The 25,813-nt window shown below is 48.1% G+C and overlaps 1 protein-coding gene and 1 pseudogene across 1 annotated transcript in view; both read left to right on the plus strand.

Annotated features, from left to right (window-relative positions):
- LOC142059816 (putative cation-transporting ATPase 13A4) overlaps nt 1–4,605 on the plus strand; it is a 43,273-nt gene extending 38,668 nt beyond the window's left edge. Inside the window, exons 29-30 of the mRNA XM_075098939.1 lie at nt 1,200–1,280; nt 1,734–4,605. Coding sequence (XP_074955040.1) covers nt 1,200–1,280; nt 1,734–1,955 — 303 coding nt within the window. The 3' untranslated portion in view covers nt 1,956–4,605. The remainder of the gene's footprint in view (nt 1–1,199; nt 1,281–1,733) is intronic.
- Nucleotides 4,606–21,729: 17,124 nt separating this feature from the next.
- LOC142059558 (putative cation-transporting ATPase 13A5) overlaps nt 21,730–25,813 on the plus strand; it is a 33,865-nt pseudogene continuing 29,781 nt past the window's right edge.

Consider the following 25,813-nt stretch of genomic DNA (forward strand, 5'->3'; position numbering starts at 1 on the left):
TGATCTTGCTTCCAGTCCTGTATCTTTGCGTGACAGTTAGCAAGTAGATTTAGAAATGGAAATAATGAAACATGGAAACAGAAACACATACAAGGGGAATGGACCTGGATTTTGAATGCCAAGCAGCCTACCTTATAAGGTATAAGTGTTTCCAGAGCAGTGGCTCAGCAGGCAGACCCAGTTAAAGAATGTGCCACGAGATGGCACTTTAAAGCAAGTCTTAGTCCTGTTGCGGACTGTGGTGACATAAGACATTGTCACACTTCAGCCGAGAGGGGCTAAAATACCTTTGGGGAGAACTGCAAAACTCCCAGACTGTCTGGAGGGAATACACTGGATTTGGTGAGAAGAGAAAAGGCGGGAGTGGCAATAAGAAATTCTGCAATAGCCTAGCCCTGGAGAAACTGCTGATCCAAATTTTGGATCTGAGCTGCATCTCCAAAATAATTTGAGCTACAGCCAGAAAGCCAGTGCTGCCAGCTGTGGGAAGCTTGGAGCTGGGCTTGGAGCTGAAATACTCAAGACTTCAAACTATTTCCTATATTAGAATGGAAGCATTTAGCTTTCCTGTTGCAGTGCTGGAGTATGGTTTTCTGTGCTGCATCATAAGTTTAAAAGCGTCTTTGTCAAGAATTCCTCAAGACAAGTAGCAATATTGGCTCATCAGTGGTGTACTGCCAGTGTGGGATCCTGGCTTTTGATGACACAAACCTGGTGAAGGGTCTAGAGCACAAGTCTGATGAGTGGCTGAGGGAGCCTGGAGAAAAGGAGGCTGAGGGGAGACCTTATCACTCTCTACAGCTACCTGAAAGGAGGTTGTAGTGGGGTGTCTGTTGGTCTCTTCTCCCAAGTAACGAGTGACAGGACAAGAAGAAGAGGCCCCAAGTTGTGCCAGGAGATGTTTAGACTAGATATTAGGAAAAATTTCTTCACCGAAAGGGTTATCAAGCATTGGAATAGGCTGCCCAGGGAAATGGTTGAGTCACTATCCCTGGAGGTGTTTTAAAGGTGTGTAGATGTATGTGGTTCTTAGGGACATGGTTTAGTGGTGGGTTTGGCAGTGCTAGGCTAATGGTTGGATTCAATGATCTTGAGGGTCTTTTCCAACATAAATGATTCTATGATTCTATGACACAAGCTCGCACCGGTGTCTGGTGTGCACAGATGTTGTTGAACAGCTTCTCCTGCTTTTTTCCCAGCTTGTTTGCACCCCTACCACGTGGCGGATATCCATAGTGATAATTCTCGCAGTCACACTTGCTGTGTCCTTCCTTGTCGAGGTGAGCACGCTTCACTGAGTGTACATGTCAGCACTAATTGGAGAGATGAAAGGGTCAGGTCTCACTCTTTCTCCCTCCTCCTCAGCCCAGCTTGGGAATATCTAGCAAAACAGGAGCCATTGCTGCTACCTCACCCTTACTCCCCTCAAAGCCCCACATCTGAATGATCAGATATAAGGGAATGCAAGGCCCAACCACCTTTTCTTTCCTCTGGTGAGTGGGATGTATCAGGCCCTGCCCCAGGCTAGAGAAATATGGGCAGTCTTTGGTGTTTTGTACTCAGATCCTGAAGACTGTCAGGAGGAACTGGTCCCATTTTTCTGGTGGAGAGCTCTGGTGGGGCTGATATGAGAAGTGGTCACTAAAAGGCTATTTAAAGGATGCGGATGAGCAGGATGAAGAGGGAAAACTGCTGTCCAGGTCCTCCAGAATCTTTCGCTCTTGCTTTTACAGGAAGCTGTCATCGAGAACAGACCTTTATGGCTGCTGCTGAAAAAGACCTTCCGGTACCACTCAAAGAGCCAGTACAAGAGGCTGCAGCGAGTGTTAGAGCAGGACTCAGCCTGGCCACCTCTGCATGAAACCTTCTTCTCAGATTCTGTGGCAATATCAGTAGAGGGAAGTATGGGAGGTCATAGCAATCCGACATTTGACAGCAATGAGGACGCACTCTGATGGAAACTGCAGAGGACACATGTCCAGGACAGTTGCAGTTGCCGGTAGAAGGACTCTCTCAGAGATATAAGAAAAGAGGAAGGACTGACCCATCACTGCTCCCCCATTCTGAAACTAACCAGCTCTGGCTTATTTTTAAATTAACTGGAAGCAGAAAAGCTGGCTGCAGTAGCATAAAGCCACAGTAGTGTTTCTCCTGTCCCCTTGCCAATGTGTGAATGGCTGCCAGCTGTAAATGGAACAGCTTGCTGAATATTGGCAAAGTATTCATGGTTGAAACACCCCATTGCTGCATCCCTCTCTTGAACTGCATTATGCAGTCCATAAAAGTGGGGGCTCCTCCAGATGAGAAGTAGCTAATTTAGATACCAGCACTCCTCCTGGGAGATCCCCTTTGACAAAACAAGAAGAATTTACCCCTGATAGAGGCTGCTGAACATAGGCAGGTCCTGGGATTCCTATAGGTCTTGGGGTTTCAGATACTGCTACCTAGTGTCTGGTGCTGTTTGGGGTTTTTCCCCCTCTGGCAGTCCTTGGCATTCTGGGGCTGGAAGGAGCTGCAAATAGCCAAAGCCTTCTGGAAGCATCCATGCCCAGCGCCATTATGCACTTCCTGTAATGAGAGCACTGCAGCGCTTTATTGCTAGCCAACTGCTACCAGGCAACCTGTGTGCCCTCTTCTCAGTTTAAAATGTGGTGCATGCATTTTCTGGGTGAAAAATCTTATTGACCTACAGAACAGAATGATTTAATTGTTTAACAGTTCTTTTTGAGGGAGGTATTTGTTTGGGATACCCATTTTAAAAAAGTAGAATGGAACACATGATAATTGCAAATTATGATCTCATCCTGTGGATCTACAAGGACATGCTGTCCCATGTGCTGTAAGCTTGCTCTGCTAGAGCTGATGCTGTGCAGCTGGGCTGCCACCTGGCATCAGCTCCTGGTTTACCAGCGCCAAAAGAAGCAGACATTGAAGCGGTTACTCCCCCCAAGGGCTTAAGGCCTGAATTAAAAGACAGGGAGCCAGCTAGGTCTCAGAATAATTTTATTAAATTCTGTGGCATGCTCTTAAATTGGACCATCTGAGGTTTTGGCACTGTTTTCCAACCATAATTGCACATGCTACACACCATGTGTCATTCATCAACTCATATCCTCACCTGTTAACCTTTCATGATGACTTTTACTCACTCTGCTGTACTGCTTTTGCCATACATAAATGCAATAGCACTGCACATTTGTGTAGGTTTTACCTACTCAAAAAAAAAAAATCAGCTTCTACCAGCATGTATTCTCTTAGCCCTTTGATGCTGAGCTGACTTCCCGCTCACCGTATTTTGCCATCTTTCTTGCTGGGTAAAACATCAAGATATCAGTCAGGGAGGCTTCGGGCCAAAAGGAACACTTCCTTCTTCAGCTAAGATGTGCAGGGAAGTTGTCCCCTCTGAGCAGACTGCACGATTTGTTTTTTGCAGTTGGAGCTTGCCCATGATTTTCCTGGGTGGGGCTGAGGAGCACTTCGGGAGCACTTCAACACTGGGGACTGTATGTTCCCACTATTTGATGCTAAAGCATTCTTGCATTGGCACAGAAACCTAGAGAATCAGGCAGGTTGGGAGTCATGGTAAAGATTCCTTTGGTCTTTTAGAATAAAAAGTAGCTCTGGAAAACCAAGAGCAAAACAGAGAGATTATGGATTGTTGTGATTCAACATGTCTGTACCAGAATAGTGCTTGAAAAGAATTTAGCTTTAATCAAAACATTACTGTTTTTCTAACAACAAACAAAAAATGTTTCAACTTGAAGAAAACATGTATTTGACACAAAGCAATATTTTCCCCATTTTAGACAAGTTTGACATAAGCAAATGGAGTAAATACCTTCCTACCTGCTGTGGTTTACCTAATGGTAAATACCTGCCACAAAGTGACACAACTTGACACAGACCAGAAGTGGTTCACATTTATTCATAAAAGTGTCTCCAAAGTTAGAATAAGTTCCCAGATTGCAGCAAAATCCATTGGAAAGTGAGGGCTAGATGCCCTTTGCACTCCTTGCAGCTTAAGGAGACACCAAAGAGCAAGTTAGTAGAGTTATTCCTGCCATCCTCAGTTTGAGATAGAGTAATATTTCCCTTTGTCATGGTTTTAGCTGGGATAGAGTTAATTTTCTTCACTCTAGCTGGTATAGTGCTGTGCTTTGAAATTAGCATGGAAAAAAAAAACCTGTTGAGATAACACACAGATGTTTAGGCTGTTGCTGGGTAGCGCTTGTCCTAGTCAAGGACATGTCTAGCTTCCCATGCTCTGCTGGGGGCACAAGAAGCCGGGAGGGGAGGGGGGCACAGCTAAGAGAGCGGATTCAAACTGACCAAAGGGATATTCCATATCATGTAACGTCATGCCCAGTCTGTTACCTGGGAGGAGCTGGCTGGGGGGAGGAGGGAGCAATCGCGGCTCGGGGATGGGCAGCGTTGGTCGGCGGGTGGTGAGCGGTTGTATCGTTTGTGTTTCCGTGTTTTTTTCCCTGTTTTCCCTTTCCCTTCCTTTTCCCTTTTATTATATTAGCATTATTGTCATTATTATCATAATCATTTATCATTATCGTTTTATTGTAATCATTAAGCTGTGCTTATCTCAACCCACAAGTTCTTTTGCTCATCCGATTCTCTTCCCCATCCCACAGGGGTGGGGGGGGAGTGTGAGCGAGCGGCTGCGTGGTGTTCAGTTGCCAGCTGAGGCTGAACCACGACAGTCTATTTTTTGGCGCCCAACGTGGGGCACGAAGGGTTTGAGATAATAACAGTTGCTGGTCACAGCATTGATTCATCTGCTCGCAGTATTAGTTTGTCCAGTCTTTACCATGCTGATTGTAAAGTACATGTTAAAACTTGCTGTTGGTTTTGTCAGTTTGCTGTGCTCTGCAGTGATTAGAGATATTTTGCCTAGGAGACTTGTTATTAAAACACTGGCCTTGACTGTTATTGGTTATTTAGGTCTTGCATGGAAGCCGTTACTGTACTACAGCTACCACCTCATGGAGGCAATTAGAAATTATACCTCCTCCTCTGAGAAGTTTTTTATGGAGGAAATACAGAATGGCACCGTAGCTACCATCTTATGTAATGTCTCCTTCTTCATTACAACAACTTTTCAGTATCTTGAACATCCTTGTGTAGTTAAGATACATCTGTTGATATTGCTTTGGCAGGTGGTATCAGATCCGTCTAAGGTTAGTAAGCAAGTTAAGAATATAATCCAGAGATCGGTCCCAAGGCTCGATAGCTATGCGTGGCAGGGTATGTGAGATAGTATGGGCAAATGCCTAAGACGGTGGGCACCCCCTGTGGTGTGGGACTTCACCCCTGAACAAGTGCAGAATCCTGAAAAATTAGTAGAACATTTGGAGGAAGTATGTTGTCACCCTGGCAATTCCAGAGAGATACAAATCACTGCGATGTGCTGGGGCCTGGCTTATGCCTATCGAGCCCTATTTAACACTATTCAGTACCCCCAAGGGAAAGAGAAGGGAGCTACTCCAACCCCCGTGACAAGCACTGCGGCCACTCAAACCCCCATGACAGGCACTGCAGCTACTCCAACCCCAGCGACAAGCACTGCGGCCACTCAAACCCCCATGACAGGCACTGCAGCTGCTCCAACGCCAGTGATGAGCGCTGCGGCCACTCAAACCCCCACGACAGATACTGCAGCTGCTCCAACCCCAGTGACGAGTGCTGCGGCCACTCAAACCCCCACGACAGATACTGCAGCTGCTCCAACCCCAGTGACGAGTGCTGCGGCCACTCAAACCCCCACGACAGATACTGCAGCTGCTCCAACCCCAGCGACAAGCACTGCGGCCACCCAACCTGCCACGACAGATACTGCAGCTACTCCAACCCCGGTGACAAGCACTGGGGCCACCCAACCTGCCACGACAGATACTGCAGCTACTCCAACCCCCGTGACAAGCACTGCGGCCACCCAACCTGCCACGACAGATACTGCAGCTACTCCAACCCCAGAGACAAGCACTGCGGCCACCCAACCCGCCACGACAGATACTGCAGCTGCTCCAACCCCAGCGACAAGCACTGCGGCCACCCAACCTGCCACGACAGATACTGCAGCTACTCCAACCCCGGTGACAAGCACTGGGGCCACCCAACCTGCCACGACAGATACTGCAGCTACTCCAACCCCAGAGACAAGCACTGCGGCCACCCAACCCGCCACGACAGATACTGCAGCTACTCCAACCCCGGTGACGAGCACGGCGGCCACTCAAACCCCCACGACAGGCACTGCAGCTACTCCAACCCCCGTGCCAAGCGTTGCAGCTAAACCAGAGGACCAACCTGTGCCAGTATCAGTTGCCCCTATACGCAAGAAGAAATCATGGAAGAGAAGGTCAACTCGTTTAGAAAGAGATTTCGAGGAACCAGGGACATCACGAGAAGAGGAGGAGGAAGAGGAAGAATGTGTACAAGAAACGGAAACTACCCGGTCCCTATCCTTGAGTGAGTTGCGGGATATACGGAAAGATTTTGGGCGTCATTCAGGTGAGCACGTTATCACCTGGCTGCTCCGATGCTGGGATAATGGGGCCAGTAGTTTGGAATTAGAGGGGAAGGAAGCCAAACAACTGGGATCCCTCTCTAGGGAAGGGGGCATTGATAAAGCAATTGGAAAAGGAACACAAGCCCTCAGCCTCTGGAGGCGGCTCCTGTCCGCGGTGAGAGGTATCCCTTCAAAGAAGACATTGTATTTCGCCTAGGAAAATAGATGACCATGGAGAAAGGCATTCAGCATCTAAGGGAATTAGCCATGCTTGAGGTGGTTTATGGTGACCTGGACGATCAACGGTCCTCCAAAGATCCAGATGAAGCCGAGTGCACACGACCCATGTGGCGGGCGGAAGTTTGTACGGAGTGCACCATCCTCATATGCAAACTCATTGGCAGTGATGTCCTGGAAAGATGACGAGACACCAACGGTGGCTGAGTTGATTGATAAACTCGGGGAATATGAAGCGAATCTCTCTTCCTCGCTCGTCTCTGCTGTTGAGAAACTGTCCCGAGAGGTCCAGCAACTCAAAGAAGATAGGTCCTACTCCCCACCGGTATGGACCAGTATCTCAGCCATTAGGAGTAATCGTCCCTTGGCTCAAGAGAAGGGATACACACGACGGGGCACCCTATGGTTTTACCTGCGTGATCACGGAGAGGACATGAAGAAGTGGGATGGAAAACCTACCTCAGCCTTAGAGGCACGGGTACGTGAGCTGCAAGGGAGAACAATTACTCAGGGGAGTTTCTCCAGGAGAGCTGCTGCTCCAGTTTCCCATAAGCAATTCTCCAGACAGAGGAGCAGAAGTGCTGATGTCCTGACTGATCTTAACAGAGACACCCGTGATTCATATTTACCGGAAGTGAGTGAGGAATACTATGATCAGGACTAGAGGGGCCCTGCCTCCAGCCAGGTGGAGGAAAGGGATAACCGGCTTTACTGGACTGTGTGGATCCGATGGCCTGGCACATCTGACCCACAGGAATATAAAGCTTTAGTGGACACCGGCGCACAGTGCACCTTAATGCCATCAAACTATATAGGGGCAGAACCCATCAGCATTGCTGGAGTGACAGGGGGATCCCAAGAGCGAACTGCATTGGAGGCCGAAGTGAGCCTCACCGGGAATGAGTGGCAAAAGCACCCCATTGTGACTGGCCCAGAGGCTCCGTGCATCCTTGGCTTAGACTACCTCAGGAGAGGGTATTTCAAGGACCCAAAAGGTTACAAGTGGGCTTTTGGTGTAGCTGCCTTGGAGACGGCGGTAATTAAACAGCTGCCTACCTTGCCCGGTCTCTCGAAGGACCCTTCTGTGGTGGGGTTGCTGAAGGTCAAAGAACAACAGGTGCCGATCGCCACCACAACAGTGCACCAGCAGCAATATCGCACCAACTGAGACTCTCTGATCCCCATCCATGGGCTCATTCATCGACTGGAGAGCCAAGGAGTCATCAGTAAAACCCACTCACCCTTTAACAGTCCCATATCGCCAGCGCAGACGTCTAATGAAGAGTGGAGACTAACAGTAGACTATCGTGGCCTGAATGAAGTCACTCCACCGTTGAGTGCTGCTGTGCCAGACATGCTAGAACTTCAATACGAACTGGAGTCAAAGGCAGCCAAGTGGTATTCCACAATTGATATTGCTAATGCATTCTTCTCAATCCCTCTGGCAGCAGAGTGCAGGCCACAGTTTGCTTTTACTTGGAGGGGGGTCCAGTGCACTTGGAATTGACTGCCCCAGGGGTGGAAACACAGTCCTACCATTTGCCATGGACTGATCCATAATGCTTTGGAACAAGGTGGAGCTCCCGAACACCTACAATACATTGATGACATCGAGTGGGGCAATACAGCAGAAGAAGTTTTTGAGAAAGGAAAGGAAATAGTTCAAATCCTCCTGAAAGCTGGTTTACCCATAAACCAAAGTAAAGTTAAGGGACCCACACGAGAAATCCAGTTCTTGGGAATAAAATGGCAAGATGGTCGTCGTCAGATCCCCATGGATGTGATCAACAAAATAGCAGCCATGTCTCCACCAACCAGCAAAAAGGAAACACAAGCTTTCTTGGGCGTTGTGGGTTTTTGGAGAATGCATATTCCACACTACAGTCTGATCGTGAGCCCTCTCTATCAAGTGACCTGGAAAAAGAATGATTTCAAATGGGGCCCTGAGCAACGACAAGCCTTTGAACAGATTAAACGAGAAATAGTCCATGCAGTAGCTCTTGGGCCAGTCTGGGCAGGACAAGATATAAAAAATGTGCTCTACACTGCAGCCGGGGAGAATGGCCCTACCTGGAGCCTCTGGCAGAAGGCACCAGGGGAGACCCGGGGACGACCCCTAGGGTTTTGGAGTCGGGGATACAGAGGGTCTGGAGCCCGCTATACTCCAACTGAAAAAGAGATATTGGCAGCATATGAAGGGGTTTGAGCTGCTTCAGAAGTGGTTGGTACTGAGGCACAGTTGCTCCTGGCACCCCGACTGCCAGTGCTGGGCTGGGTGTTCAAAGGAAACATCCCCTCTACACACCATGCAACTGATGCTACGTGGAGTAAATGGGTTGCACTGATCACCCAGCGGGCTCGAGTAGGAAACCCCAGTCGCCCAGGAATCTTGGAAGTGATTATGGACTGGCCAGAAGGCAAAGACTTTGGAATATCACCAGAGGAGGAGGTGACACGTGCTGAAGAAGCCCCACTGTATAACAAACTGCCAGAAGATGAGAAGCAATATGCCCTGTTCACTGATGGGTCCTGTCGCCTTGTGGGAAAGCACCGGAGATGGAAGGCTGCTGTATGGAGTCCTACATGACAAGTCGTAGAAACTGCTGAAGGAGAAGGAGAATCAAGCCAGTTTGCAGAGGTAAAGGCCATCCAGCTGGCCTTAGACATCGCTGAGCGGGAAAAGTGGCCAGTGCTCTATCTCTATACTGACTCATGGATGGTGGCGAATGCCTTGTGGGGCTGGCTGCAGCAATGGAAGCAAAGCAACTGGCAGCGCAGAGGCAAACCCATCTGGGCTGCCACATTGTGGCAAGATATTGCTGCCCGGGTAGAGAAACTGGTTGTAAAGGTGCATCATGTGGATGCTCACGTCCCCAAGAGTCGGGCCACTGAAGAACGTCGAAACAACCAGCAGGTGGATCAGGCTGCCAAGATTGAAGTGGCTGAGGTGGACCTGGACTGGCAGCATAAGGGTGAACTATTTCTAGCTCGGTGGGCCCATGACACCTCAGGCCATCAAGGGAGAGATGCAACGTACAGGTGGGCTCGTGATCGAGGGGTGGACTTGACCATGGACGTTATTGCGCAGGTTATCCACGAATGTGACACATGCGCTGCAATCAAGCAAGCGAAGCGGGTAAAGCCTCTGTGGTATGGGGGACGATGGCTGAAATATAAATATGGGGAGGCCTGGCAAATTGACTATATCACACTCCCACAGACCCGCCAAGGCAAGCGCCATGTGCTTACAATGGTAGAAACAACGACTGGCTGGCTGGAAACATATCCTGTCCCCCACACCACTGCCCGGAACACTATCCTGGGTCTCGAAAAACAAGTCCTGTGGTGACATGGCACCCCAGAGAGAATTGAGTCAGACAACGGGACTCATTTCCGAAATAACCTTATAGACACCTGGGCCAAAGAGCACGGCATTGAGTGGGTGTATCACATCCCCTATCATGCACCAGCCTCTGGGAAAATTGAACGGTACAATGGACTATTAAAGATGACACTGAGAGCAATGGGGGGGTGGAACATTTAAACACTGGGATACACATTTAGCAAAAGCCACCTGGTTAGTCAACACGAGGGGATGTGCCAGGTGAGCTGGCCCTGCCCAATCAGAATCCTTACGTACTGTGGAAGGGGATAGAGTCCCTGTAGTGCACATAAAAAATATGTTGGGCAACACAGTCTGGGTTATTCCTGCTTCAGGCAGAGGCAAACCCACTTGTGGGATTGCTTTTGCTGGAGGACCTGGGTGCACTTGGTGGGTGATGCGGGAGGATGGAGTCCGGTGTGTACCTCAGGGGGATTTAATTTTGGGTGAAAACAGCCAATGAACTGAATAATATGCTGTTAATTGCTATATGATGTTGTATGTCATCACTACTATGGTTGCTATATGCCATATCAATGGAATGTTATCATGGTGGGAATCTCCCAGTTAATAATAACAGCAAATGAACTTTCAATGGAACAGAGCAATGTGCAGCAGTGAGAGAAGAAGAACAACCAGTGCAGCAGTGATGGAACAAGGACTGACATGCAACAATCTGACCCCACACACACCGCCTCTCTGAAGGACTCTTACAAGAGGTGAAACCCAAAGTCATGGACTAAATGAACTCAATGGACATTTCAAAGGCATTTTACAGGGGTGGTCCATAGACTAGAGGAATGATAAATGAAAAATCTGTATATATATATCTATACTGTTAAAGGATGAGAAGATGGATAAGGATTATTGAATTTGTACTGAATAGTATGGGACTTGAGCATGATGTAAATGATATGGAATAAGGGGTGCATACTGTCATGGTTTTAGCTGGGATAGAGTTAATTTTCTTCACTCTAGCTGGTATAGTGCTGTGCTTTGAAATTAGCATGGAAAAAAAAACCTGTTGAGATAACACACAGATGTTTAGGCTGTTGCTGGGTAGCGCTTGTCCTAGTCAAGGACATGTCTAGCTTCCCATGCTCTGCTGGGGGCACAAGAAGCCGGGAGGGGAGGGGGGCACAGCTAAGAGAGCAGATTCAAACTGACCAAAGGGATATTCCATATCATGTAACGTCATGCCCAGTATGTTACCTGGGAGGGGCTGGCTGGGGGGAGGGAGGCAGCAGTCGCGGCTCGGGGATGGGCAGCGTTGGTCGGCGGGTGGTGAGCGGTTGTATTGTTTGTGTTTCCGTGTTTTTTTCCCTGTTTTCCCTTTCCCTTCCTTTTCCCTTTTATTATATTAACATTATTGTCATTATTATCATAATCATTTATCATTATTGTTTTATTGTAATCATTAAGCTGTGCTTATCTCAACCCACAAGTTCTTTTGCTCATCCGATTCTCTTCCCCATCCCACAGGGGTGGGGGGAGTGAGCGAGCGGCTGCGTGGTGTTCAGTTGCCAGCTGAGGCTGAACCACGACAAAATTTAGTGTCCTATTTATGAACTCCCGCACACAAGAAATGCATTGCTGCATGTGATTAGTGGCAGCTGCAGTGGCGTTGCAGGCTAGGCATGTAATTTATGTTTATGTCACCATTGATAGCATGAAAGTATCAGCTCATGGCAAACCTGTGGCTCTTATAGGGTTGACAAGATAAAAGACCTGCTTGTCCACTGCTGAAATGCAGCCTCACCTGCAAGAGAACAGAATTCAGATGGTAGGTGATATTTAACCTCTGCCACTCTTTAAGATGTCAGTCTTGTGTTCCATCTTCCTATGCAAGTCCAATGTCTCCAGCCAGACCAGGGCATATTTTATCATCTTCCTTCAGTGGTGTCAGCACAGTTCAATCAGCAGAGAGCTATGCAGTGTGTCCTGGCTGTGTTGAACTGTTTATACAGCATAACTCCGGCCATCAGGAGACAAGCGATGCGTTATGCACACCCTTGCTGCAGAAACCAGCTTGTATGTACACACCAAAGCCTCTGTGCTCTGCTCCCTCACCTCTGGTGGAACATCCCAGTGCTGGGCTGGCCCACTCAAACTTGTATGATGCATACATATGTACAATGTAGACACTCAGTTCTGTCTGGGCCGTTGAACTTGCTGCTTGGCACTCCCAGCTTGTAATGCTGACAGAACAGTAGAGAAACAGAAATAAAACTTATCCATTTAATGAAAAGAGTTGTTTTATAGGGGTAATTTAGGGGCATTTGCAAATTCTGAGGCTGTGTAAGGGCAGAGACAGATTGACAGCTTTGGATGGGGCTTCCACAGTCCCTGTCTGCAGCCCAAGCTACCCAAACAGCTGAAGAATCCTCTACAGGGCTGAAACTCCAGGCTTACTTTCTCCTTTTGTGACCAGCAGTGGATGCCAGTTGGAAAGACCGCCAGTGATCTTTGCCAGCAGACACTGTCCGTCCTGGTTAGCTTTCTACAACTAAATCAAAGGGGCAGGCTCCCTGGAGCACAGCCGATCCGCTGAGCCCTGCAGCCACTCTGAACAGCTAATTTCAAAATTTTATTTTCCTTGTGAAATGCACTTGTCCTAGTTAATGGAAAAAGAAAATCACTTTTATTTTTGCCCTTCCCATTTATTTACTACTTGTTTATCCTGAGACAGTCATCACAGTTTTTGTCTACTCATCAGCACTCTAGAGCTCAGCCTGCTTGGCAGCAACACAAAGAAGGAATAAATGCAGACCCTCACCATTAACAACTGTAGGTGCTCAATAATGTTAACAAGCTGGAACCTTTTACAAGGGAAACCAGCTTTCCACTCATATAGCACCTTTTGTCTAAGGAACCTGATGCACAACACAGCTCTTCAGGAGAGTTACAGAGGAGGCTGTGGAGACAAAGTACCGGCCAAGGATCAACCAGGAAAGGAAAGCACAAATAGCTGGCACCTGGACGACCCAGTTCAAGGAAAGGAAACAGAATTCAGTTATCATATATTGCAGGTGTCCGGTGCCAACAGCTGAATTTAGAGGACTCATCACTTGCTCTTACGGCCTCTGAAGTATTCAGGTTGGAAAAATAGTCCTGGAGATTCTGCACTAATATCCCCCACCAGACAGTGCTTAACCCCTTTACAGCCTTTGTCTAGTTTGTGGGCAGATGGCACGCAGCCCCCAGGCTAGGAGGGTCAGGCCGTGCTGCGTGATGGTTCAGTGCGCCGTGGGCTGACCGCCAAATGCATACAAGGCATGGCAGCACTCAAACACGCTGTCAGCCAAGCCAGGCCGTGTAAATTTTTTTCCTGGTTGCCTGTCAACAGTGGGGACACAATTCTTACTCTGAGAAAGTAACAAAATGTCCTGTGTGTTCGAAACACAAAGCATATCTGTCCCTGCTCTGGAGTGCCCTGTTTTCACAGTGTCCCTTGTGGCCGGTGACCACTGGAGGTGCTTGTCACTGACATAGCTTTGACTACTCAGTCTAGGTCACTGTAGGTAAAAGGGAGTCAGGAAACATCCATTTCTATGTCTTGTTTAAATCTAATTAATAAATCTCTTTGGTACTTCCCAGGTGATTAGCAGACAGGGTTAGACTACAAGCTTCCCACTTTACTGTGTAACTGTCCCAACCTTTCATCTAGGCCACGTGATAGACTGCTCCAAGTAAAAAGAGCATCCTATTTCAAGACGAGAGTGAGGCTGAAGAGGGAAAGAGGACATCAGGAGAGTGTAACAGGCCTTTTGTCCTGAACCTACAGATTACTACGGGGGTGCTGGAAGAAGGGCTTTTGGACCTGGGAAGTGGTTCAGAGAACAGGAGACCTATTTCATTTATGTCTTACTCCCCTCTCACACTCCACCCAAGGCCAGGTAAATCTTGATTTGATAGCTCCAAGCCATGAAAACCAGGAATGCTCCCTCAGCCATTCTTCAATGAACAGTTTTACTACTGCATGCAATCACCACGCACGTGCCAGCCAGTGTCTAACAGCTACTTTGAACAGAACTGGCTGTTGCTGTAAAGCAGCAGAGCTCTGCAGAGGTCACAGGAACTGCACCCCTGGGCACTGCCAGCTGCCATCTGTTCCTTGCACTGAACCTCCAGCCTGCCACTCCGTTCCTCCTTGTGTCACCCTTACACAGGGCTCACTGCCCACTCACAGCTGACCTGCATGAGAGCCTCAAGCTGCCTCTCACGATGCTCTGTTACTGCTCCTGTCAAATCTTTACACCCTTTCAGAGCACAAGTTGTACAGGAGCATCCCATCCTTTCTATCTAGACTGTAAAGCAGGAATGTGGACGTGCTGGCCTATGGCTTGAGTCCAAGCTCTTAGCAAGAAAGGCATTCGTCAACCAGACCAGTCTTTCTGCCCCAGTGACTGGGCTGTTGTGAAGTTAGACAAGCATACAATTCCGGGAAGAATATGAGGACCTGTGGAAATACCCATGCAAGGCTTTGTCACCACATCCTGGTGACAGAGGATACCTCTGGGGGGGTGAAGGTACCATGGTACTCTCTCCAAAGTTTGGGGGTGTTGGTACAGCACATGTTATGGGCTGACGATTGTCTTCCTCTGCCTGGAAGTTGTGCCACAGGGAGAGGGCTCTGGACACTGACAGGATCCTCAGGAGAAATGTAGAATGTCTCCAGGAACAGAGCAGAAATGAAGGATGTCACATATGCACCCCTATGCCCTGGAAGGCAGCTGGGATGAGTGGCTGATGGCCAGCCCATGGTCTGTGGGGTGGGCTGTGAACACTGGACAACATGTTGGGTTGTTACATACCAGAGATACTAAATGCTTATTGTAGGTGCCTTTTAAACTTCTAGGGATAGGAGATTGCTCATTTGCATGGACCGTGTTGTGCCTGATTAACTGTATACAGTACACTGAATACAGCCTGACTCATTTGCTGAAATAAATAGCAATTTAATTATAAATCTCTTTTTGCTTCTCTGGGGACAGAGGGTGCTATTTTACTGCTTTCTGTATATTACCTGCTGGTTTCTTTACACTTCAAAAGAACCTTTTGGCATGGCTACAGCTTCACGTTTCCTTACAGCTGAATGGGCACCTGGGTACTTGAGCAAAAATAGAGCTTTATTAAGTGCACAAAGCAGGAAAAGGACCTGAAGAGCAGTAAGCTGGGACATGCTGTGCACCAGTAAGAAGGAGAGTTCAAATTGTGAAAAGTGAGAGGTTGAAAAAGGCAGGCAGCCCCAGCACGTCCCTCTCTGTGCTTTCTCCTGCTGCGGCTCTGGGCAGGCAGTTCTTTGCCCTCCGGATTTGCCCCACTCAGAATCTCCCAAGATCCCCCATTCTTGACTAAGCAGCTGAAGAGGGACTGGAGCCATGTGTCTCCAGCAGCTATTCAGAGCCAGAGTTGGACAGAAGAGGTGTGGATTGCCCTCCGCAAGGGTTTTCTCTCTGTAGCGGTCCAGCAAAGCTGGGCACACAGCCTTCTGGTTTGACTTGTCAGCTAAGAAGGCTGCAAATGCCTCTTGGTACAAACTCTTCTGCAAAATCAGGGGCTTTGCCTGGCATCTCAGGGAAATGGTGACAAAGGCTCTGAACAAGCTCTCCAGGGCTCTCACCTTACCCTCACTGCCCTTCTCTTGCTCTCTGAAATATCTGACTCTGCTATGCATCTTCAGCGCCTGCAAAAGCCGAGGCAGAGATCGAACAGACCCAAGCTGCCTTCCCCACACTACACTGCAGCCTCTTTCTTCCACATTAGTCAGCAAGGTAGCCAGATAAGGTATGTAGGTAAGATAACTCAGAGAGATATACAGCAAGGTACCCAGGCAAGGCAGCATGTGTTTTGGCTCCAGCTGCAGGAATCACATCAAAATGCCCAAATCTCTTTGAGGAGCCCCTCAGTGATGCTTCCTTGAATGTGTCCCACCATGTTCCCCTGCATAACAAACATCCTTGTGGGCTGAGGGCTTCACCTGGGCTGAACTCTGCAGCACTACCTGCCTGCTTTCTCCCTCCACAGCCAGCATTGCCCGGCAGCAGCTCAGGCTCCTTTTTTTCTTTGGGAGTATGGCAATGGGGACAAGAAGATCTTCCTAGAAGGCAAGTCCAAGTTCCCCCATCATTGCCCTGGGCAGTGCTATGGAAAGGGGAAGACAAAGGCTTTCAGGTAGGCTGTGATTCAGGTTTCTCTTGATTGTTTTCTTGTGGAGAGTGCCAAAACCGTCTGTCCTGGTAAGCCGAGAGGCTCAGAGCAGCGGGTGCTTGTGCCAGGTGAACAGACCTGGGGAAGGGACCAGGAGACAGCAGCGATTCTGAGATGTATTTATCCATTCATTTTCCCCAAGGCAAAGCACCATGCTGTGCCCCTGTCAACTTTCATCCCTTCTGCATGCAGGTCCTAATGTTTTGTTTGCTTTGCTGACAGGCAGCATGTTTTAAAGCAGTTCCCCAGCTCTTTCTTCCCTGTGTGTGCACAGCTGAAGGCAGCGCTGCACAGAGCAGCATGCTTTTCCACTGCACAGAGCAGCACACTTCCCCTGAGCTCACCGGGGATGAGTTAGCCCAGTGCTGGAGGCCCTGTAAGAGCAGTGTCCTATGTGGGCTGATCCACTGCCCTCTCCAGAATGCTGGATTATTGAACAGGGGGTGTTGTGGTGGTACATCTACAACACATCTGACACCTGAACCATGCACAGTGCCTGTAGATACCCAGCAAGTGTTTGAATCATTTTGGATATTACTGGAAAGTTCACTGTGCTTACCAACAGTATGTCTCCTCTGTGCTTCTCAAGAGGTCAGGACAAACCTGGATGGCTTTTAAGTAAACTTGCATTCTTGGCTCCACCACCCACAGATGAAGTGAAGAATGCAGTTGTTAAGCCTGTGGTCTATTTACATGCTCTTAAAATGTCAGTCTCAGACAACTGGTAGGACTGCACTCAGAAACCCCACCTGTGAGATTGCTGGGGCACAGCGGGTACAGGTAGAGCAAGGGCGTTCGGTGTAACAGGTCCAGGAGGTAACTGTGAGCAGTTGGACACTGGGAGAAAGGGTTTGAGATCAAAGCATGGCTTTGCTTTTCAGTAGCTTTGTTCATCCATTCAAGACAGCTAAGTTTTTTTTAATAACTTGGTATAAGACTTTCACTGGTACTAGGAATAAACCTGATCAGAGCCCAGGGAAGGAGAGAGAGGAGGGCAGAATGACAGGAACATCAGGAGAAATAAAAAAACAGCAGAAAATACGCAAGAAAAAAATGCAGGTGGGACCGAAAAATGTAAGTGTTGACAGACACTGCTGTGCAGGTGTCTCCTTGCAGACTGGTTGGTTGCAGCAGTGAATGGAACGGTCTTGCTAAATACGGTTACCTGGATCTGAACTCACAGGGAGCCATTGTCCCACTGCAATTAAGGTCTGGGCTGTGCTTTACTGAGCTTGGACAAGGATTCCTGCAGAAATCATAGGAACATAAGGCTGGTTATTTGGTCCAGCTTCCTGCTCTGAGGCAAGATCTATCTATCCTTAGGTCATCCTTGCAAATTATGTCCTGCTTTTCCTTAAAATCTTCTATTGCACAAGACTTCCCCCTGCCCTAGGTAGCCTGTTTGAGTATTTTACTCTCCCCTAAGTTAGAAAATCTTCCTGAATATCTAAACTAACTCTGAAAAACTGATTGTTTAATTTAACAAGAAATTAGTCTGATTTCTCCTTGTCTCTAATAATAGGAGAAAAAAAATAGCTGACTGTATTCTTTTGTGTATTATAAAAGTTATTATGTTTCCTTTCAGTCTTCTCTTTTCTAGTTTAAACAAACTCAGTTTGTTTAACTCAGTTTGTTTAACTCAGTTTGTTTAACTTTTCTTCATGGGTCATGTTTTCCAAACTTCTCATCTTGTCGTCATTTGGAGCCTTGCCATTTAGGTCACACCTTCCTAGAGCTGAATTCCAGCCAAGGACTTGCTAACAGCAAGTTGAGTGGAATAGTTTCCTTCCACCTTGCAGACCTTACCAGCCTCCTGCTACTGTGGCTCAGAACAACAGTCATATTTTTGGCAAGAGGAAATTCAACCTGCAGTTAGCTACATTTTCTCTGTCATACACCTGCTTGGCCATTACCTCCTCATTTTGTACTTGTTTCCTCCAGCTACTAAGAGCAGCATTTTACTGAATTTCATATGGTTACTTCAGACTATTTGGCCAGCATCCTAAAATCATGCTGCATTGTTTCTTTCCTATAAAGCAAGGGCTTCCATCAGCTCAGTGTCATGAACAATTTTCAGTACTCCTCTCCATCCTGTTATTCAAGTTGCTAATAAAAACATGAATATTTTGTGTCCCCTGGGTTGGACAGCAAACCACTGACACCTACTTAGGGTTTAACCCTTCAGCCTATCATAAAAGAATCCTATTTCTCAGTATCTTTATATCTCATGGGAAGCTCTTTTGAAGGCCTAAATGTGCTGCTTCTCTCCTGTTCCCTGGAGCATCTCCCTGTCAGGGAGGAAATGAGTTTGGTTTGATAGGATCTTCCTATGACAGATCTATGTTAGTTGCTCCCTATCACTTTATTATCCCCTGGGTACTTACAAACTGACTGCTTGAGGATTTTCTCTCACATCCGTCTGTGTGTTCAAGTTGAGTTGCCTGGCCTGTAATTGCCTGAGTCCTTCTTTTGCCTTTTCAGGTGCTGGTTCTACAGCTTGGTGGGCTGGGGCTGGAGGTGTCCCACGCAGCTTGGGGAGCCCTTTGCAAGCGCACGCTGTGGTGGTAGTGGTGGGTGTCCTGGTGCCCCACGCAGGGAGACTGCTGAGACTCCGGTCCAGAGACTGGAGGTCATATTCCCATAAATGATACTGTTCTGGTTTCGGCTGGGATAGAGTTAATTTTCTTCATAGTAGGTAGTATGGGGCTGTGTTTTGGATTTGTGCTAAAAACAGTGTTGATAATGTGGAGATGTTTTAGTTGTTGCTAAGCAGTGCTTACACCAGTCAAGGACTTTTTCAGCTCCCTGTGCTCTGATGGGCGCACAAGAAGCTGGGAGGGGACACGGCTGGGACAGCTGACCCCAACTGGCCAAAGGGGTATTCCACACCATATGACAGCATGCTCAGCATATAAAGCTGGGGGAAGGAGGAAGCGGGGGGACGTTCAGTGTGATGCTGTTTGTCTTCCCAAGTAACCATTACATGTGATAGAGCCCTGCTTCCCTGGAGATGGCTGAACATCCGCCTGCCCATGAGAATGAATGAATGAATGAATGAATGAATGAATGAATGAATGAATGAATGAATTCCTTGTTTTGCTTTGCTTGTGCATGTGGCTTTTGCTTTAGCTATTAAACTGGGTTTTCTCTCTTTTACTCTTCTGATGCTCTCCTCCATCCCACTGGAGGGGAGTGAGCGAGCGTCTGTGTGGGGCCTAGTTGCTGACTGGGGCTAAACCATGACAGAAGCATACCTCACCCTGCATGATCAAAATAGAGAGAACTAATAACACCACCCAGGTAATAATAACCTCTCTTAAGTTTCTTTCCCACGGAGAATTACAGGAGGCCTTGGCTGGTAGTAGGCAATCACCTACTTACAGTGGATTGCACTTTATCCTTTGTGTACAAGCCTTTTGCCACAAGAATGACCACAAAGGACACAGCTGGACTTCATGTAAGGGGCAGGTATAAGACCCTGAGAAATGGGCACTGCTTCTGAAGATCAGGGAGTGGAATGCCTGCAAGTGTATCGTGTCCAGGGAGCTGCATGACAGTGGCTGATGTGTGGAACAGTGTGTTACGGTTTAACCCCACCCCGGGGTCTTGTGGATGAGCTTAGCACTGCCCTCTCAGAGGAGAGGTAGCGTCAAAGGGAGACAGTTTACTTACACTGAAATCTGATTCAATTCAGGCTTTAGACAGTTCAAAATGACAATGCTTTAAAAAAAAGAAAAATATCTATTTTTCCACCACCCCCCTGATTTTTCAGGATTCTTCAGTGTTTGGTCCATCTTTGCTGTTTCATGGACACAACTGCAGCTAGCAGAACCCCCAGAGGTGGATCTGGTTAGACTATGCAGAGCCAGACCCAGGTAGATTCAGGGTGCAGCAAAGTGACAACTGCTCTTTGATCATCCCAGGGCCAAACAGCCTGGCCTCTCCTTGCTCTGTTTCAAAGTGAAGAAATGTGGATAAATGCTTTTATTTCCTTAGTAGTCTGCCTAGTGAAAGGTGCCTCTCTCAGTTGGTGGAGGTCCTTCCAGTTTGGAGCTGTAGACTGAGGGAGACTCAGGGACCTGCTGCACTGCAGTCCCTGGACATCATTCTGTCTCCCACCTTGGGGAAGGAGGATTTGGAAGGATTCCTGATTTGCCATCACTGGGGAAATATACTGTGTGCAAAGACTGTGTCTTTTTATGGAGTTTAAATCCCCTGGTCTCATCAGTGATAGAGAATTGCTTCCCTGTGGCTGAACCAAAAAGGGTCAGAGCAAACTCAGAGCCATTGTCTCTATTCACACAAAAATGTACTTTATTTCAGGACAATAATGCAGCACATTTTTCCTGCCTGGAAAAATGTTTGTTTTCAGACTTTGTGACAGAAGGAGAATGGGGGGAGACAAAGCAATTTCAGGTTAATGCCTGAAAAATGATTCAGACAACACTGATTACTGGGACACAAGAGAGTGGAAGATGTGCAGTGGTGCTCCCAAGCCTGGCTGCTGCTGCTATCCCTGCCAGGGAGACTGGTTGGACCCACCATCTCTCCCTGCCTTGCAGGGGTTTATGCTGCATCCGGTTCAAGTGTCCTGTGCACCCACCTGGGCTTCTCCAAAGGAGCCATCCAGCCCTGTTGCTCTTTCCTTGTAGCTCAGCCAGAAATTGAACCAAAGCTCATGTTTGGAGCGATGCCTAGAGCTAGTGGGGACGTTCAGACTGGATCCACTCCTGAAAACCACTGCTCCAGCATGCTCCACTGCAGATGCTTCTCTCTGACATGCTGGAGGTGGTTCCCAGTGCGAGGGTTGCTGCTCTGGGGTCAGCTCTGAATGGGGCTGCAGCACTCTCCACCCTTCTCCTTGCCATGTGCTTCGATTTCCCTCTGAGCCCTGCAAAGCGAGGAGGCAGAGAAACGCACATCTTACATAAGCCAGGCATTTAAGGGCTTTATGCACAGGAGTGGATTTTCCTCCCTCTCCTGGGAGCCTAATAAGAAGTGTGTGCACTGTGAGGCTTTCAAAGGCAGCAGACAGGGCCGTGGTGAGAGCTGACTTTAACACGGGCCTGAGTTTAAGTCAGTAACTGCATTCAGCACTGCTTGACCCCACTGACCAGGACATCCAGGACTGAAAAGAATGTGGTTTTATGAGGAAAGGCTGAGAGACCTGGGTTTCTCATGAGAAAAAACTTCTTTCCTGTGCAGGTGCCAGAGCAGTGGAAGAGGCTGCCCAGGGAGGGTGTGGAGTCCCTTTCCTGGAGACATTCAAAACCTGCCTGGACACAGTCCTGTGCCCCCTGCTCTGGGTGTGCCTGCTCAAATAGGGGGGGCTGGACAAGATGATCTCCAGAGGTGCCTTCCAGCCCCTGCCATTCTGTGATTCTGTGGTCAGATGGAAAAAAAGCTTTGGAAGGACCATTGTGTGATCCTCAAGGATGAAGAAAATGAGCTAATATGGAGTGGGGGACCATGATGGGTTTTGGTTTATTTTGTGCCTCTTTTCCCACATGCTCATTTGGATATGCCTCTGCTTCTTCTTCAGTCCCCATTCAGGCACTGTCTTTTTCAACATAATCTTGGTCAAGGCAGAACCCTGGATCATTTCTTGCTGACTTTGAGATTGATTTTTGCAAAGTAAGGGCTATTAGAGGTACATACTACTTCAGTCTGGAGGTGTGAAACATGGAAGAAACCTATTTGCCTACCAGAATTCATCTGGCCAGGGAGCAGTGTCCCTTCCCCACTGTCTGTTCCATTGCCTTTTCCAAGCTAATTGTGAGGAACCCTACTAATGCATACACTTTCCCTTACCGGGTCATCATGTATCCAAGAGCAAGTCATAGGGAAAGTGCCTACAAATTAGTTTTATCCTGGACAATTGTCTGAAGTAGTGATTAAATCACTTCTGAAATGCAAGGGTCTTTGCTGCTTAGCAGGTCTAGGAAGAGTAGGCAGATGACCAAAGCCTACTGCAGCTCTCATGGCAGGAATCCCTTGTTTCTCAGTCTTTTACAGCAGCTTTTATGGAACTGCCCTGTCCTTACAAGGGTTTTTTATTAATATTAGTTGAATCTACTTCCCATCTTTGATTGTGATTGATTATTGGTTATGTGTAGCAGCCTGGAAGGGGTGCACTAAGTGAATGCTTTGCAAACACAATGAGTTGGAAACTCTTCTACACGCTAACATGGAGTGATTACAGAGAGTCTGGTGAGGGTGGGGGTAAGACTTTCTCCTCCAGCTTTCTGTGCAAAGAACAACTGGAATCCAGATATTTCCAGTGCACAGAGTGGGCACAGAGGTAGGTGCCTCTGCACAGGCGTAAAATATAGTCCTGTCACTCCTGTATTTGCTGGAGTTATATATGTGCTGCATGCACTGTAAACACAGTAGCATGGTCCACCCGGACAGGAGTCTCTGTCCTCTGCAAGCAGAGGCTGCTAGCAGGTGCTTCCCAGCATCTCCAGTGTCACAGTTTGCCCAGCCTTGGAGACTGAGAAAGTGCCTCCGTCATGGGAATGCAGGTGCTCAGGACATGCACAGGTAGGAGGGATCCTGCCCTGCAGAGCACCCCTGCACCTCCGTACCAGGATTGCTGCAGGGCTACTAATAGCAGTGGGGCTTTAACTTCCCTGGTTGTCTTCAGTAAATTCCTGCTGGGCTTTGACTGGTGCTCATATGAGCTCGTTTTAGATTAGGGAGCTTGGGTCAGTTGCAGCAGCCTGAATCCAGCACAAAATGAAAAATCTGCTATGGGAGACCAGTAAGGAGTCCGCTAGGGATCATCTGTGTCATGCTGATTGCTACAGGCAGTGCTCTTCAGGGGGTCACTAGCTGATGTGTGGATATGGCCCACAACGACTGCCTCTACTTGCATAAGAAGCAATGTGGATGCCAACTCCCTGATGAGGGTAGATGCATGGGTGGAGTGAGGCTCTTGCCACAAGCAGGTTTTTAGCTGGGAGCCTGTGCACCCCAGATGAGCTGTACCCACTTCCAGGAGACACCTCCCTTGCCCCATCCAGCCTGTGGCTGCAACCCTGCTGACAGAGGAGGGCCCCAGCTCTGCCCTGGATGCTGCTGACACAGCCTGCCTTGTGCAAGGTTGTTTGTGTCAGGCTGAGCAGTGGTTTGTTGTTTGTTTTTTGTTTTGTGGTTTGTTTTTTTTTTTTTTTGTAATACATCTTCCTGTGGTTCTGTTTGCTGGAGCAGCTTTGCTTCCAGGTACTGCACTTCTTGGAAATATCTTTGTACTGCAGACAGACCTAGTGGGGTAAATCAGCCATGAATGTGGGTTCCCTCAGCACTGTCCTTCAGTGCTTCCTCATGAGTGCTGTGTGAATGCCCAGTGTGTATTCTCTGAGAACAGGCTGTGTAACAGCACAGGCTGCCTTTGTGCCTCGCCTGTGCCTCGCAATCCAGTTGATTGGCCATGTGTTGCAGCTGTAGGGGACTGACCACTAGCTAAGGCCATCTCTCTGGCCCCAGGGGACTTGGGCTCCTGCCTGTAACAGCAGGACTGGGCTCCTGCCTGGCTCTGTGCTGGCACAGTGGTGAGGACCTGGCATGACCTGGCTGTGCTGAGGTCCTGCAGCCTGTGGGAAGGGGCACCTCCCCAGCACCCTGAATGTCAGGAGGTCACAGCATCACTCCACTTATTTAAACCAGCCCTTTTAGACATGTACAGTGTACTTCTATTGATTAGCTTCCAACATGTCTAATGCATTTTTTGGTTCCTCCGTTGTTGTTCTTAGCACATAGCTGTGCACTAGAGCCCCACTTGCAACTGCCTGCGTTTGGCTCATGCTAGAAATCCCCAAATACTCTCACTGGGTGACTGCTGGCCTTGCGCTCACTCAGCCTTAATGCCACAGCTTTTCCCCAGCCTTTCCTCCACCTTTGGCTGCAATTTGATCCTCTCCTGTCCTTGTAGGGTGATAGATGAGTTGCGGTCCCACAAAGCTCCTGTCATTCCAGCCACCCCCATAACGGGCTCCTTGTTTTCCAGGCCTGTATTTGGAGTGTACCTATAAAAATTCTGCTATGAAAAGGCAAGCAAATGGAAATCTCCTTGAATTTCCTTAGTTGTGGACACTATGGTTTGTCCTCCCACCCTGAAAACACCATTTGTAGTTATTGATTTAAAATTCTGTGGCCTCTGAAAGAATAATATTTTGTATACATCAAGGCTGCACATCTGAAAGCTACAGAGCTGGTTTGAAATGGATTTTGCTAACCTCATATAAGGGCTGCATGATTATTTCAGTTGAGCTCCATTGATTTCAGCTTAGTTTATGTTGATTATGATCAGAGTTAGGATAAATCAAGGTAATTGCTCTCTTAAACCTAAACAGGTGCTTACTTCAATGCCTTTAAATCACTTGAAAATTACATCTGAAGTTGAACCAGTACAATTGTTTGTACAAGCCCTCTCTAAGGAGCTCGGCTTTGTTGCAAACTCTATCCTGTAAAGCACCAGCTGTCCTTCTGGCATTTCTCTGACATATTTCAGATGTGGGTCTTCTTCATTTTTATTCTTTTTTTTTTTTAATAATTTAAATGCCATTTCCTCCCCCTTTTTGTTCTTTAGCTGGCAAGTTATCCTGGAAAAACAATCAGTGTAGTTATGAGTAGATGTACAAGAACATTGCCTTTTACTTGTTACCTCTGCCTATGTCTGCAGGGCCTCTTAATACCTCCTCAGGGGCAGGTACCTCCTGTACCTGCTAGCCAGTGGGTAGGTAGTTGTTATCTGTGGCCTGGGTTAGGTATCTCACCGCGGTGATGGCACAAGATTGCTCCTGCAGCTCCTTGCATTGGCCTGTCCTGCAGCACCCATGAGCAGTGGGCAGCTGGCAGCATCTGCGCTGGTGCCAGAGCAAAGGGCCAGGTGTGGGCAAGTCAGCCCTGCAGCTGTTCACCTGTGACGCTGCTGCTTCCTCTGCTTGCTTCTGAGCGTGGGTGCTCTCCTACTTTACCATCATCCCTGGGTGAAGTTGCAGGGATTGCCTGGAGCTGGGCTTTTTGGACCGGGGAAGAGAGCTGACAGGTGCCTGGGAAGTTCCTTGTATAGGAAAACAAATGGATCACTGCAGCAGGAATGTAGGCATCTGATGGAAAGCAATAGAACTTTTTTAACAGTGGGTGCAACACAACAAATTAAATCTCTTTTTCTAGGTTTTCATCTCAACCTTCAACCAAAATCCTTTTCCCAAATAACTTTTATACAATCTTCCAAAGCATGGGTGGCACAAAGCAAGCCCCATCATGGGGGCTGCCTGGGTTCCTGCCTTGGTGCCCATGGGGAAGTAGAAAGGGACAGACATATGGCTGCTGAGGGGGTGGATGTAGGGCTGCAGGGCCAGGGTGGCACCTACCAAGGCTGCTGCCTCACTGCCATGAGAGCTGTGGCCAGGCTGGATGTGGGTGATGTGTCCAAAAGGTTGGCACCCCTGGGTGCTGTG

The sequence above is a fragment of the Phalacrocorax aristotelis genome, chromosome 7 (assembly GCF_949628215.1).
Source record: "Phalacrocorax aristotelis chromosome 7, bGulAri2.1, whole genome shotgun sequence".
Lineage (NCBI taxonomy): Eukaryota > Metazoa > Chordata > Aves > Suliformes > Phalacrocoracidae > Phalacrocorax > Phalacrocorax aristotelis.